General features: G+C 40.7%; 2 protein-coding genes across 2 annotated transcripts in view; both read left to right on the top strand.

Moving 5' to 3' along the window:
- The first annotated feature begins 1,498 nt into the window (after positions 1–1,498).
- Positions 1,499–7,983, top strand: LOC110061163 (uncharacterized). The gene is made up of 2 exons (XM_020768005.2): positions 1,499–4,998; positions 5,885–7,983. The coding sequence occupies exons 1-2, from the start codon at positions 1,896–1,898 to the stop codon at positions 5,950–5,952; spliced, it is 3,171 nt and encodes a 1,056-aa protein (XP_020623664.2). The 5' UTR covers positions 1,499–1,895; the 3' UTR covers positions 5,953–7,983.
- Positions 7,984–8,869: 886 nt separating this feature from the next.
- LOC110061133 (uncharacterized) overlaps positions 8,870–16,313 on the top strand; it is a 16,385-nt gene continuing 8,941 nt past the window's right edge. Inside the window, exons 1-7 of the mRNA XM_089279391.1 lie at positions 8,870–9,390; positions 10,407–10,744; positions 11,333–11,482; positions 12,159–12,252; positions 13,206–14,173; positions 14,727–15,176; positions 16,125–16,313. The exon at positions 16,125–16,313 is cut by the window's right edge and continues 21 nt beyond it. Coding sequence (XP_089135517.1) covers positions 9,102–9,390; positions 10,407–10,744; positions 11,333–11,482; positions 12,159–12,252; positions 13,206–14,173; positions 14,727–15,176; positions 16,125–16,313 — 2,478 coding nt within the window. The 5' untranslated portion in view covers positions 8,870–9,101. The remainder of the gene's footprint in view (positions 9,391–10,406; positions 10,745–11,332; positions 11,483–12,158; positions 12,253–13,205; positions 14,174–14,726; positions 15,177–16,124) is intronic.

Genomic DNA, 16,313 nt, shown 5'->3' with positions numbered 1-16,313 from the left:
AAATTACAAATTACAAATTCTTCTGAAGTTTTTAGCTTCATCAGACTATAGGAGCCTTTTAGAACTTGACGTTTTACAAAGTTTAAACTCGAAAGGAGGTGAATTTCCAAGTTTAGGCCTTTGCGTGACATAAAATGGCGGCCCGACAAGGCTCTCGCGTGGGTCAGAAGCTCAAGTTTTTGCTAACTGGACAGTTCTTGCACTAGAAGAATTATTACTTTCAATGTGTCGGAACTCTAGAATAATAGTTTTCATTTCAGTAGCAAAATTCAACGACAGATGTTTCTGTTACTTTACGGCCGCCCCGGGGGGGGGGGGGGGGATACTCCCAGAAAAATTGGGTGGGGGTGTGCGGCCCGCTTCCCAAAAGCCTTACCCTATTTATGACCAAAATAAGCGAAATTTGAAACCCTATTGATGACCTGACCCTTACATCAAAACCCTGTTTCAGACCTGCGTCATAATTAGTTCCCTAGTTCAGACTAATGTTAAATTACCGTAAACATAATTTGTGAAGAGCTTTTGTTGATTACATAAAATAATGATGAAAACGTGGCTTCTTCTTAAAAACATACCCATATCAAGGTTAGGGTGCAAAAAACATACCCTATTTATGACCAAAATCAGCTAAAGTCGATACCCTATTTATGACCAAAACGGCTGAAAAACCATATGTTTTGGGGCCGCACATAGTTGGTGCCCCTCGGAAGGGCACCAAGATGGCGCCTCCATATAAAGCTCTATAAATTTGGGTAAAACACTTTTCCGAATAACGCGCGGATGAAAAACCGCACAGACCTAAATCTTGGCGAGGTTGTTTATATATCAATCATCTATCATATCCCAGATTCTTGAATTAATTTTTTGAATGGTCATGATTTTTATTTATGATTCCGTGACAGTGCAAGCCGACAATAACTATGACACGCCCCAGTCCCCCTCCTCCACCCCTCTCTGGCATGGTAAGTAGATACAGAGAGAACTCCGTCTGTGTTCCCAGGCTATTAGGGACGAACAAATATCTTTTTTTGCGGGAGGGATGGTAGGCAATATTTATATTCTGCACATAACAAAAACTGCTGAAAAAACAAAAAACAAAAACAAAAACAAAAACAAAAAATCGAGCAAGTGCTTTCTACCACCCAGATCCTCTGTATTACTTTAAAAACAATTCTTGCACAAGCTATTGTCCACCAAAGAAATAAGGAACAACCTAATGGTGAAAAAATATCATGCCCCAGAAAATTGCCCCACCCCTCAAAAAATAATGGTCCGCCCTTATATCGCGGGGCCGGGGCTTTTATTTTGCGAGCACATCATTGAAGCAAACAGTGTCGAGTTGAACCGGGACTGCTGGCCTGTTGACTACTCCTCATCCGCACCAGTAATAACTAGCAATCACTGTGTCACTACGTACTAGGTACGAGCAGTGCTAAATTTTAGAGAACCTTGATGGAAAACTAAGAGTTTCCCCACTCTACCCCGTTGAGGCAAACATCCCGCTGGGGAGAGGGGTGCGTGTCTTCTTCATGGACATGTTAATTCATTCAACCGTTGTTGAATGGGTGACATGACATGACAAGCTGAAAAGAAAAGAACACGAAATTTTCTATGCATGATTACTCATCTGTTTGTCTCAGTCGGATGCGCAAGGTTTTCTCAGCATTTGTGGTTATTTTTCCACAAATGCACGGTACCCCGGCGAGAAATTACTGCAAACTGTCCCGTGGCGCCAAGTGAAGGAATGTTAATCCTCAAGAGGTGTTTTGTTTCAAATACGCGCTTGCAGTCCGTGCAACAACAGCAAGCTTGTCTCGCCATGGAAAATTTGTCGACGACCTGTGAGTGAACAGTTGTTCTGCAGAGAAGGAGAATATTTTCCTCTGTTGGGGAAAATGAGAAATCCTTCAAGTAGCCACCGCGATGCCCCGGTCACCGTTAGCTTTCCCGTCCCAAAGAAAGCGGCGAGCAAACTTCGCACTTTGGCGATTTCCAAGGATCGACGACTGTTGGATCTCGGAGTACTTGCTGTGCAGATCAATGAGGGTGAGAGTATTGTGCTTGGAATAAAACTAGGAAGGCAAAGATTTAAGAAAACGGAAGTCGATTCTGATAAAGTGAGGGGAAGTTCTTCTGCTGGACGAGTCGCAAAGAGGCATTCATCGTGTCGGAATGCAGCCACCATTCACCACTTGCCGGCGGCATCCACGCAAGCACATAGGCTGCCCGCGGTGAAAAATGCACCTTTCTCCTCGGAAAATGTGGAGGAGAATTCAAGGAAAAGAGCAGTCCAACCGGATGGGGATGCTGTGAGCGATGAATTATTCAGTGTTTTGTGCTCGAGACGAACAGCCAACAAACCTTCGAATGATAGTAAACTTCGTGTATCGGGTTACACAGATGTTAGTGTTCTGTCAGGGAACACGGGGGAACAGTCAACCTCCTCAGGTAGCTTACCCAAGAAATCAAAGGCCAAAAAGCCGCATAGCAGTGGCAGTTTTGTTACTGAACGAAGCCTTGTTGGTACAGAACAAAATATGCAAACGTCAACACCATTTGCGGTTCGTACAAGCGCACAGACACCTCCAATCGTAACTCCTAAAGCTGCAAGATTGGTCAGTGGTCAAAATGACAGCAGTTTGCCGGCCGCTCGTCGGTTATCATCCCCTACCAGCCAGAGAGCTTACAGTGCAAGTCCTTGCTCAGACACAACTAGTACTAGCTCTGAGGAGATTTTAGATGTTCAACAGCTGATCTACAATTGTTTTGTGGATACAAGCAAATATAGTGCTGCAGACATGTTAAAACAGCTGGCTGAAGCTCATGAACGCAAGAAAGAGACCACAAATGTTACTACTGCGATGAACATCAGCGCACTGCCTCGTGCAGTGAAAACTACTGCCGTGACTGCAAAGCCTGTCCCTAGCAGCAACTCCCTTTTGGAGCTGCCAAAGATTTTGGTTAACAGCCAGGCGAACAGCAAGAGACCGGCAGTTCCTGGAAGTTACCGCGAACATGTTAAGAACATTCGCTGTAATTCACTTACATCACTCACAACCACTACATCAACAGTTAATTCTACCTTGAAAGCACACGCCAATGCCACTGAACCACTGACACTTGGTGTTCAGAACTGCAGCAACAATGTTGAAAAATCATTGGCCTTTGGAGACATGAAACCAATGATGCATATCTCCCAATCCAAGCCAAGTACAGACGCACAGTCAAAGAACATAGCGACAGGCTCTAATCAGGCGGCCTCCTATCATAGAGGTCGCAAAGTCTTGTGGTCAAGTGCGAATATATTCCCGAATAGAAGTAAATTGTCTCCCAATCTCATAATCAACAAATTATCTGTAAGCTTTCCTCAAGTGAGTTCTACAAGCCGGGAAAGTGTTACTTCACTCTCACAAGTTCAGGAGACTGTCACATCACCCAGTATCATGAAAAATGATACAGCCATTTGTGACAAAGGAGGCAAGTCAATTTCAAGTGACATTCATGTCAGTGTCCTAGCATCTAACAAACTGTCTGGACAAGAATTGGTAGATGAATGCCGGATGATGCCAAGCGATGCGAAGACTGTGATAAGGAAGACGTCATCACTGTCGTTTGATTCCTTAGAAGCAGTAACTGTGTCTGATACTGGCGGTTCCCAGGGTACAGTATCTGCTAGCTCACCAAGTCTTCCTGGTGTCACCAGCATTGCCCAAACAGAAAGCCAAGCATCAAAACAATTTGTGCAGAATCTTACCCTGGCGAGATCCACCTTAGCACCAGCTACTGTTGTTTTGGCTGGAACCAACACCCAGACAACCTGGTCCAATCAACAGGTTTCTCCTACATATTTTGTTGGTGCCCAGGGGCAATATGGCATCTATCCCACACTGTATAGTGCCACAGATGTTAACAACAGCCAGCTTGGACAACAAGCTATGACTGCAGCCTATCCATTGAATTATGTTTATCCCATTAGCTTTGTTTACCCTTACCTCTCAATGGCACAAACTAGCAGTTTAAAAAATGCCAGCACTGAGAAAGGTCAACAGAAGAAAGAGGAAGAGGAGGTGAAATCAGATGTATGTGGTGGGGATGAAGCTTCTATGGTGCATGAAGGAAAGACAGAACCTGGAACAACCTCTCAGACAGCTAGTGGAAACACAGTGAGTGTGGAATCAAACACCACCAGCACCACACCTGTACAGACACAATTCATTGATCTGGCCAGCTCCATGAGATATTGGCAGCAACTAAATTTGCTGTACAGAACTAGATGGCAGCCATTAGCTTCTTGTAATCTCTCAAATGTTGCTGCAGTGACTTCCGATCCACAAGTCAATTTAGCAACCACAGCGTCGTCAACTGCAGATCACAGTTCCAGTACAGTTACTAATGGTGAGACAACTGCAGTGAACTCTTATTCCGAGGAACAATCACTTTCCAAGCTGGAAATCTTGCAATCAAATCCCTCAAAAGATTCTTGTGCTAGAAATGACAAGTCAGCCAATGACCCCTGTGCAGAAAAGCCACGTACTGAAAGTTTTCAGAGGGTAAAACCTGAAATCTCTGAAGAAAATTATTCAAAAGACCCTTCTAGTGACAGACCTTCTGTTATTGTGACAGCTGCTTGTAATGATGGAATGGCTGATCATGAATTGCCTAAAAGCTCAGGATTGGATATCAAAATGGAATTTAAACAGAGAGAGTTTGATGACCAAGCACTTCAAAAACTCAAAGAAAGAAGAGCAGTTTTGAGCTCAGTTTCCTATGAGACTTGTCCGACTTCAGAAGACGACATTTGTTCACCCAGACTAGACTGTAATGAACTGAGAAACATGACCGCAGACAGTCTCAGAAAAAGAAGTTTCTGTGGTTCAGCTCCAAAGTTGAGTTTTATTCACGACAGTTCTATTGCACGTGTGAACATTGGCAATAGCAACAGCAATGGTCTTCATTACACAAACCATACAGAGAATCATCCTGGAGTGAGAAGAACATGTAAGTTGTAGCAATATTCAGAGGAGTACATGTACTATTATAGTTGTACCTTAACTCGTTCAAGCATTTTGTGTAAGTTATGGTAGCAGAAGTTATTTACAAATGTATGGTTATAATTTATAAATTCAATTTGGTTTTTATTTTCCTTCAGTTTAGATTTTGGTAATGGAAATCAAGGTTTAAGATTTGCAAACCAGCAACAAATTAAGTGTATAGGGGGAAGCCTTGGAGCCAATGGATCATAGCTGCTGGAGCTTATCCCAGTTTCTGTAGCATGAAGCGGCTAGGAGTATTTGTACTCCCCCTGGACGGGATGCTAGTCCATTGCAGGTCACTCCCTTGCAATTTGTTAGGTTTCCCCAACAATTCACCGGTACCCATTTATACTCATGGGTGGAGAGAGGCACTGCGAGAGTTTAGTGTCTTACCCAAGAACACAACACAGTGTCCCCGGCCAGGGCTCGCACCCAGACTGCTCGCTCTGGGAATGAACACACTAACCATGAGGTTACCGTGCCTCCAAAAACAAATTAAGACTCGAAACAAAGATCTGAGATCTGTCAATAGCTCATATGCCTGAGATCACGCTGCTCAAGAGCTTCATTTGAATGGTCTTGTATCCATGTACTCTACAGCAACACTGCCTGTGTAGCATTGAAAACAGTACCATATAAAAGTGGACAACCTGAAGAATTGATAACAAAGTCTGATCTTCAAGAATTTTAGAGTAAGGGTTATAATTCCTGCAATAAGGGGAGATAACCTTGTGCATTGTTCAGCAAAAACCAATCATAATAAATCTAATCATGGCAATAAGCTGCAACAACATAAGATTTCTGGCCATGGCATAAACTAACCCCATGTTCTTTTGTCATTTATTTTTCAGCCGTGGGAACACAACTAGATGGAACAATTCGTCCTGCCAAGAGGAAAAAAACCAAGAGGTCCTTATGATGAACCTGCCTTTCAGTGATTCATGTACTGTTTTTAGCAAGCTCCCTTAAGGAGGTACTTTCATATAAAAAGGACAGGGCTGCTCATGACACCTTTTAGGAGTTAAAAAAAGCAGTTTTGGTACCCCTAACGGTGTTGAGCCTCAAAAGGTCCACAGCAGGAGTTGTACCTTCTAGGGTATTGAGCCGAAAAAATGTGAGAGAAGATAATGATTGTGTTGTTTTAGCATTCGTCCCTCTTAGAGGTGAAAAAAGTTTCAGCCACACCCACAAAGCAAGATCTTGGTACCTCTTAGGGGCTCTTTTCAAAATTTCTGAGGAGCACCCCCGTCCTTTTTATATGAGTCTCACCTGGAGCAAGCCACCTCTGCCCTTGGTCACTGAAGGGTGCATGTAGAGTTGTTTCAGTGAAATACACTGTACAATGGTACCTGGGTATCCCAAGAGTGATTGCTCTGTATCATTTTCCTCCGTATAATCTAAGTTTACAATTTGTGAGGCAAGGTCTCAAGAATTGAGCAGGTGATTGCCAAAAGAATTCTCCTAATGTAAGTTTACCATCACGAGACAAGGTCACACGAATTGACCTGGCTAGTGATCTCCAAAACAAATATCTTGATTTTTAAACACTCTCCTCACAAGTAATATATAAAACATATAGAGACCAGTGACAAGAATTTGAATGTTGACACGGCAGCATAAGTGGCCATTTCTGGAGAGCTAACTGTTGTGTAACTCATTGCTCCGTTTTACTGTCAATTCAGTAGACTAAATGTTACAGTTTCAGGGACCACAGAAACTTTACAACGTACAAAATTGCTTTGTGCAATTTGTGTAATTCCATATGGAATACATAATTTGTAAGAAGATTTTCATTGACAAGAGTTTTCCATAGTTGAATTTAAAGGAAATTGATTAAATTCATTTTTGTATCAAATTCAATTTTATATTCATGTTCGGCAATCCAGGTTGGGTGCATATTTTTCTACTGGTAATATTGGTTTCAAAGATTTCTGACGGACATACAGAATCAAAATTATTATTTTATCATGGAGCATATAATAGTATGCCGTAGAAAAAGAGGACATAACTATATCATATCATATGTATCTGCTTGCCATAATATTATCTTTATTTTTGTAATTGATTTGGGTTCCTTGTGGCAATAAGCATTGTCATGATTCACTGGATAGAAATAAGTTTGATTTTTAAATTGGTTTGTTTATATCAAAATTTTCTTTCTGAGATGAGAAATGAATTTATCGTCAGTATTGAAAATTATCATAAATATCATATTACAGTTAGATATTTTGTACTTCTTTTCAAAAGTTGTCTTTTTTCCTGTTGTCGATATTCCTGTTATGAATTCCCAATATTACATCAGGTGTTTTTTTATTCTATGAACTTTGGAAAAGGACAAGATAATATACTGCTCTAAAGATATATTATTGCATCACTACAAACAAGTTTAAAATATTCTGGAATGGAAGATGTAATCAAGCAACTAATTACAACTTTGTACATTGTTTCCCCTTGAACTCATCAAAGAGTAAGTGACATGCATTTGCGTTTACAATTAATCAAAATTGTACCTTCCCATAATCATAAATAGTGACCCACCTGGGTCTTGATGCAGAGTTGTCTATTTTCTCTTTGTTTGTTTGTTTTTTTTCTTTTCTTTCTTTCTTTTTTTTTTTTTTACATCTAGATGGATTGCTATTTTATTCTGGAGTATTTTCAAGGAAATTGATGAAATATTTTTATAAATATGAAATACATTTTTAAAGATTGAAGGCCTGAGAAGCTTATTCGAATAGATCTTGGTTAGTGTCGAGTTTTCAAAAGAAGAATAATTTAATAGTGAAGTTAAAGTTAAATTTAGTCTAGCAGTTGAGTTGACGTCACTGATACATGGAAATAAGTTGATGTTGTTAGATTATTAGTATTCATGGATGAAGTATGAAGGAATTCTTTTTAAAAAAATACGAAATCTATATTACGTTTCTTTATTGCAATAAAGTTTCAAAAAGTATTAGAGTTGTCACTTAGTTTAAAGTGGGTTGAGAGGACTGTAGCTCACAGATGATCACAGATCAATGCATTAGCAACAAACAAAACTGCAAGAATAAAATGCTGGGGCGGGAAATGATGTTTTCAGTAAGCTTAGTTTATTTGTTTCTAAACTGTAGCCTACAAAGGTAGGTCACTGTTGGATCACTGGGGCAAGTGGCATAGCTATGAGAACCAGTTGGGGCCTTGTTCATGTGGCTTTATTGTAATGTGGTACTTTACCCGAGATTTTGTAACATTTCTTAAGCCCCACATTCTTCTCCCACAAATCAAGAAGTGTCACAGCTTTTAAATTTTCATGCCAGTTCAAAGCTGGGTGACTGGGGCATGCACAGGCACAGGGATTTGAGGGGTCCAAGAACTGACCCACCCCTGCAGATTCAAAGGCATCAGCATAAAAAAGTAGAAGACTGCACTCAGTTTCAACAAACCAAAAAGGCAAAAGTTATTCAAGGCTTCCTGTCTGAGGGTCTTTCAGGGTTATGGGGGTACAAGGGAACACGATCATTTATTTCAAGGGAACAAGGAGTTTTTTTTGGGATTAATTTGAGTGAACAAGGGATATCTCTACTATTTAAGGGAGCTTTGAAAAATTTTGGAGAACAATGGAATTTAATAGTTTGGAACGTGACAAGGGAGAAAAGGTGAAATTTTCAAGGGAACATGCTACTCCCGCGCCGTGAGGCCCTCTTCTCTGAGGGAACGAGACTGTGGATCAAGCTAACCAGTTCTGGCCCTGTCTCTGTCACGGAGCGTTGCGTGACAGAGGACAGGGATCCGGCTTGTTACGGAATAGAGGTTGATGGGATTTTGCTCCCATAGTTCCTGGCGAACTTCCGTGATTTTTCCGCTAGGAGACTGGGCTCGATATCCCAGGATAGGTAACAAAGTAATTTTCCCAGAAGAAAGAAATTTTATTTTTATTTCTCTCTGAAGGTAAACAGTCGCTGTACCCTTATTATACGGTAATGGGGTAAACGTGTTGTCAGGTGCTTATTCGTCTCCTCGTTTTTGAAGATAATCCGAAAACGAAAGCGGTGACGAAGCAAATTTGGAAAGCGCCGTGAAAAAAGCTGAAGAATGTCGTGGCCAGTTCTGATTGCTCGTAGGAATTCGTCTGGTGTACCCGGGGCTTGGAGATGCACAGGTCGAAACAACGAGGAAATGGTCGACAAGCTTGTTCACATGGGAGTTATAACGGTCAAAGAAGTCGAGGACGCTTTTCGTGCGGTTCCTCGAGGGGCTTTCGTTTCCCCTGACCTACAACTGGAAGCCTACATCGATGCGCCATTGCTTGGAGATCCGCATCTTCATATGTCGGCCCCTCATATGTACGCTACTGTCCTGGAGGCCTTAGATCTGTCGCCAGGTAGGAGTCTTTTTATTTCTGTGTTGCTCTTTTATGTGGCGTTTGGAGTTGCACAGTTAAATTGTACGTATTTCTGCCGGCACCGTGAAATAGCTCACTAAAGTTGGCTAAATTGAGATCATTGCGTACCTTGACTTAATAATTCCACTTTCCATTTCGCCAATATTATCAGTTTTGATGAGCTTGGTAAGTTTGAGCGTTCAGAGGTATAACTATTACTTCAGAGATGCTTTGAAATAAAGTCAAATACTTACGAACTATGACAAAACTACCCCAATATGTACAGTCACTTAAGCTTATAATATATATTTAAAAGCTTATTTGTCTTAATGTGAAAGTTAGGTTTAGCTACATGTATGTATCGTTAGATCCCTCTCCAGTTATCGAAAGGTAATAATTAACGCCCTTAAAATATCGATGTTGGACCTAGGCATCTAAGCTTTCTAAATGTTGACATGACTTATAAATTGATTATATAAACAAAGAGGAAAAGAGACATAACATCCCTTCCCCAGCTGTGCATAGTCCCCAGGTATTTGACTAGTTGATATGTAGGAGCATTGATTGCTTGCTATGATTCTACGATGGGGCATTTGGACACCAATTTTTGCCTGGGAGATGGGAATTAACCAACTGAAAATCTGCCAGGGGAAATGTCAGATGCCCAGGGGGTTGCCCAGGAGGGATGTTTATACAAATTTTACATGATTGTAACGGATTTGATACCTGAACCACAGTTCAACTGGCTGACCAAGATTAATTTTAGCACTCATGAGGCTTGTTTTTGCATTATAGCTGTGATCACTACAATCACTGATAAAAAGTTCACTGATCCATGTGTCCCTATGCAAACAACTCTTCAGCAGCCATGGCAATCATTGTCGCTAGAATTTCTGAGATAGATTTTGGTTCTATCTTGGTGATCAGTTTGTCTGCTTGTACAGACACATTCTATGTGTTACAGGATAATCTGGCTGGAAACATGTTTCATGTCTTTCCTTCTTTTCTTCCATCAGGTTTGTCATTCCTCAACATTGGTAGTGGAACTGGCTACTTTTCCTGTTTGGCTGGTTGTATTTTGCAAGCTCAGGGTATCAATCATGGCATTGAACTACATGAAGATCTTGTGCACTTTGCTGAGGAAAGGGTCGAGGAATTCCTCAGGTTCTCTCCTTCGGTGGCTTATGACATGTGTCCACCCAAGTTTATAGCTGGAAATTGTTTTCGATTGGACCCAACAGGATGTAGCTATGACAGGGTTTACTGTGGAGCTGCCTGTCCAGCAAGTAAAGCTCCTTTCATTTTAAGTTTAACCAAAATTGGAGGATTTGCCATCATTCCTTGTAGAGACAGGGTAAGGTTTTTTCATTTGTGTTTGTTACCACATGTTTGGTAATTAACAATTAGACCTGTAGCCCGCAAGGGCTATTGACCTGTGGCCCTTGAGGGTGAAGGGTCTAATTGTTTTGGTATCAGCCAACTAGTCGGACAGAAAAGGCAATAATAAGTTAGCAAATGCAAGTTGAAGAAATATCTATTTGGGAATAAAATTAAAGAAAGTGTCACGCTTGATTGCGCCAATTTCGCTACTTGAGGACTATTACTAATAGTCCTCTAGTAATGTAGCCAATTAAAATGCAGGATTTGCATTAGTCCACAAGTTGGGTGATACTAATAGGACTTAGTAGATCTGGTTAATGAAGGCTGACTACAAGGTTAAACATAGGTACAGCTGTAGCTTATTAGGCTGCTGCTTGACTATGGCTTCCATAACCTGATGTGACATAATTATTATTGCTTTTCTCCTGGGTGGAATGCAAATTTTACCCACGTAACTGCCCCTCTCCCCTCCTCCCTCCCCCATTCCCTCCTCCCTCCCCCATCCAGCACTTTCATTTTTTTGTTTGAAAAGTTATTATTGTTGCATTTCTTTTATACTCAGCTGCTGAAAATTGAACGAGTGTCTGATTCAGGAGTGAAACAGACTTGTATCAGTGAGGTGTCTTTTGCATCACTAGTGGCAATGCCTGAAAGTGATTCAAGTCTTCCCAAGCTTTCATTTCCAAAGGAAAATCCAAGAAAGAAAGAAAAGGTTTGTGCATTATAACGTCATTGTCAACTGGCACATACAGCATGCCATGTACACTTAAACCTAACCTGGATGTTGGCATAGCAAGAAACTTTTTCCCAATGAGTTTTTGGAGAGCGGGGATGGTGCGGTACGGTGACAAGAGTGAGAAGGCTTCTTACCAGTGTGGACTGGGTTTGATTCCAGCCTTATGTCCATATGTAGGCTTCTTTTGTTGGTTCTTGCATTTCTCCAAGGGTTTTTCTCCCTGTACTCTGGCTTTCCTCCTTCTGAAAGAAAAAATTTCCAGTTCAACCTGGATAGAGGACCTTCACAACCAGTGACCAGCTAGGGCTGATGTGGCTTCCTCTCTGAGTCAATATTGTAATTCAGTTATTTGTTTGTTTACAAGTTTATTTATTTACTGTGGGACTGTGTGCAAATCTGTTTGTTTTCCTAGTCATTTTTAGAGCTATTTTTAATTGAGAGTCGTAAAACCAAAACCAAACCAATTACTTAAGCAATCAGACTACTCAGCCAATCTCAAACCATAGTAAAACCAAAACCAAAGTAATTGCCTGATTACTTTCGACACTCAATTAAAATCCGCTAAATTGCCAGTACATGATATATTAAATAATTTTACAGTTTCAATTCTTATAGACAATATTGATCTGTCTCCATTTGTTTATGATGGCAGTCTCTACGAGTTTACCCTCCATCCAGTATACTGGTTAGCCGTGGACAGGCCAGATCACTGTTAGCAAGACTGCGAGCACTCCAAGAAGCTAGTGGTATGGACTTATTTCTGTCTCGTATTAACAACAATTTAAGAGTCTTTTGTTTGAAAATTAATCAAGACCAACTTAGTTTTGTAGGTAAATTATGCATTTAAATTTAAGAAACAAAGAAAATCAGTTTTTCCATCTTGCCCAAAGTGCAACATGTTTGCCCCACAGTGATTTATTTTCACTAGCCCCCCTCCCCCTCAGGTACGATTAAGAAAGGATTAAAATGATTGTGAAACTTACTGTAGTAATTTGATCTCTTACAGTTCTTCGACTGTAATTTAAATTTCCTCAACTTTTACCCCTGATTTTGTAGTTACTATATGATAGTTAGCAGTTCTCCACACTAGTTGAAATATTATACATTCAAGACATATGGCATCACAGTGCAACTATTAGAATCAGGCAGCTTGGAAAAGAGTTAACCAATCAGAATGTTACTTGAGAACAAAGGATAGCGACCTTTTTCTCTAATAAACCAATAACATTGAAGAATATGAACCCCTTACAATAGTTCTTAACAGAATTGAAAACTTAACAAAGTGCAAAATAATTCACTTACCTCTTGGGAAACTTTTGTTGATTGGTTAGTTTTGATCCTTAATTTTGTACGCTTTTCAATGGTTTCAGTTTAGTTGTCGCAAAATTAGTTTTCAAGTTAATATTTGTGAGTGAGATTTATAATTATGATAATTGTCCGTCAAGGACTGGATTTCTAAGAGTGTATAATAATAATGCAGAGGAATCAAAAGTGTTAAATATGTTTTCACTTCAAAGAGACTGTTACTGTAACTGCCATTTCAAGAAGCTACCAGTCCATTGTTCTCAGTTTACGTCTTGTTTGGTTAGTTTTTCCAGGTGGCACGGTTGAAGTATTTGCACTGTAAGATCGTTTCTCTGGCACCTTTCTTCTGTTGACTGAAGAAACTAACAAGTAGTTTGCTGTTTGTTTGTTGCAGAATGTTTGCATATGTCTTTGCGTCTACCTGTCGCATTCTGTTATGTCCCATGTCAACAACAGATCCAGCAGTACCTCAGTAAGAATTCAAAAACAAAGAAAGAATCAAGAACCATTGTGACTTCACCTGTGGACAGAAAGATCTCTTTCTTTGGCCTGCAAGGTACATGCAGAGAAATGAGTTCTTCTTGCACAGATCAGACAGGCTCAGAGAGTCTTTGGAGCCATCTACAGCAAGACAAGCTATGGCAAACTGTGCTGGAGTATTACTACAGCCTCTGTAATGTCTCCATTGAGAAGAGAAGTCAAGCATTGAATGTCTACATCAAGAGACGAGTCAAGCAGAAAAGTGAAAGAAGAGAAAGTAAGAAAAGCTTGTCTTATGCTGAGATTGCTCATAAGCTTGGCATACTCGCTGTGAACATGGCACCTCCTCCGATCTCAAAACAAAAATTGGAGGACACAGTGGAAAACAGAACTGAGTTAGAAGGAATATCATGTACAGCAACTACTTCTTCTCCAAGTGGCTTCTGTGGTGCACTTCGTGTAGATGGCAGTATCACTGAACAGCACGGCACTAATGGCTGTTCAGCCAAATTGCCATGCAGCACTCTTGCTAATGACTCAATTGTTGCAAGTGATAGCAATTCTCAGCAAACAAGGTTATGCGACACTACAAAACATCCAAGTACATTAAGTGACAGTCAACCACCCAACAAATTGTCTTGGAAGTCTTCTTCAGATAAAGATTCTTCTTGTCAACTAAGCTTACATAATGAATGTAGAACTTCAAGCACATCTTCTGGATCACACGGCCCACGATATACTAATGTACTTATTGACTTAGAGAAAGTGCACATGGAAAGGTTATCCAGTGTACCTTCAAATGGCTGGGACATAAACAATGATCTTGTTCTTGTGCGCTTTTTATGCGAAGTTCATGAAAAGTCTAATCCAGGACGATGTAAGGTAAGAAAATAATGAAGTCTTTTTAATAGTACATTAAACTGCTCGGAATGCGTTAGGACAACTCTGTCTGCCTTCAAGGAGTTTTCTCCTTAAAGAGAGGCCATATGGTTTAGAGAGATGTCTGCTGTGGAGGTACAATAACAGGGGTGAGCTCTATTGGCATCAACTTCTTGGCTTGATGTCGACTTTACCTTAACTTGCTAAATTACCGAATGGTCTGAGGTTATACAGTTAAGCTTCCTCTCGACTTTTATTAAAACTGGGATGAGTGATGTAAATCAACAATTGTGTAGAGTCAGTATATAGTCTTTGTCAAGGTCAACACTTAAAGGATTCTGTACTTGGTCTAATGAAGACCAAACCACCAGTCCTTATACTAATTTCTCTCTCATCATGAAAGCGACAAGAGAATTTGGACAATCTGCAAATTAATGTCCAAACGTGTCTACAGTTTACAGAAGATTTGTTTAGATACCTCTTCCCCGCTAATCCTGTGAATGGATTGTGTCAATATGCAAGCATAAGTTACATATTTGCATCATCAATCCAACAGGGCTGGTTCAAGGCTGAAAGTGTCATACCTGAGCTGTTTTCCAAGGCTGGTACCATGAGCCATCCATGTCTTGCTGGCCTCTCTACAGAGCAGTTAGCTTACCGGGCTATTGCTCTGTGTAGAATTGCTCAGATTCTTGACTCAGTGCTTTATCTCGTGAGCGGCCCCTCTATGTTGAGAGACCAGACCTTTTGTCCAAATAAATTCCTGCTTGATTCCTTTTCGGAGTCCTCCTTCATGTCATCATGGCTATTCTCCGAGTCCAGAGGAAGCCCAACTCCAGTTTTAAAGAGAAAAGAAGGTTTGTCAAAGCGTGACGTGGAGGGGAAAGCTGATGATTCACCCAAAGAGGAGACTAATCACCAACAGGAGGTGATTGTCAAAAAGACAACAGCCTCACGAGTATCCCCTGAAAGGTACAAGGAGCAACTCAGGAAGGTGAAGAACAAGGTGAGAACATGCATTTGTTCCACTGTTTCAGGAGTATACTTATTAAAGATTAAAGATTGGCCCGTGTACTGTTGTTACAGAAGAAATTGCCTTTTGTTGGTACAATTCACCCATAAAATAACAAGTTTGTTACGGGTGTGAAGATCTTGAAAGGCTACAGGTGACTCAAAACTTTATGTCAGTCCTGAGTCTTTTGTCATCAGACAAGGGCCAACCAAGATCTGGCCATGTCCAGCAAACGGATCTATAAAATTTGGGGAGATTTTTTTAGTGCACCTGTTGATGATGGTTAATTAGAGAGCGTAAGCAAACCACAACGGCAACGGCAACGGCAACGACAACGCCACCAAACAAAAGGTTTAATGTTACGAGCAGAACACTTGTGAGACAAAAAAGTCGACTTAGTCTGTCACGTGTCTTCTTCTCAAGAAAGACATGTGAAAGCAACCCAGTTATTGTGTGTTGCGGAGGTGCTTTTTGAATTTTTCGAGATCCATCGTTTGTGCAGGACATTTCTTATCAGCTTCAAAGCCCTCATGTTCCATCTTGTGAACCTGAGAGTACACAATGTTATGCGTGTTTAAGGCCCCAACCACACTACACCCGAGGAATTTTAAAACGCAACAATCACCGGCCATTTTGGATTTGTGTTTGAGGAAAACTCGGTCAGGAAAATCACATGATTATCGTGAAGCCATTGTGTTTGAAAAGCTCCGTTTTCAAATTGTTTCCCGTCCACACGAAAACGCAAAGCCGGCATTTTCAACTTCCTCTGGTTTGAAGAGCGTTTTCGAAAAGCTCTGTTTTCGAGACGGATTAGTGTGGACAGTAGGCCTATATACATGTAACCGTAGAAATAAAGCTGTGTTTTCAAATTTCTCCGGCGTAGTGTGGAGGCTGCCTAAGATTTCGCCTTTAACATTTGTTTTGTCCTTTGCTTCTTGGTAGATGCATTTTATAGAAGAACAAAAGCAACTAGTTCACAGCATTCGAGAGCAGGAGATACCTCCACAGGAACTAACTCTTGACATAGACATTGTTGATGCCAAGCTGCAGCGGAATGAACTGATGCTTAAACAACAGAAACAAGAACATTACAAGAACAACCTGCAAGCACTGTTGAAGAAACTCAAGGAA

Source organism: Orbicella faveolata, unplaced genomic scaffold, assembly GCF_042242905.1.
Source record: "Orbicella faveolata isolate gen_17 unplaced genomic scaffold, um_ofav_v1 contig_47, whole genome shotgun sequence".
Lineage (NCBI taxonomy): Eukaryota > Metazoa > Cnidaria > Anthozoa > Scleractinia > Merulinidae > Orbicella > Orbicella faveolata.
Note: the sequence above shows the minus strand (reverse complement) of the source record. Positions and strands in the feature narration are given on the sequence as shown.

Bases quoted from the DNA above. Each gene is read 5' to 3' on its own strand.
- LOC110061163 (XM_020768005.2), top strand. From the start codon at position 1,896: ATGAGAAATCCTTCAAGTAGCCACCGCGATGCCCCGGTCACCGTTAGC. The intron at 4,999-5,884 runs GTAAGTTGTAGC...TTTATTTTTCAG, and splicing joins TCCTGGAGTGAGAAGAACAT to CCGTGGGAACACAACTAGAT.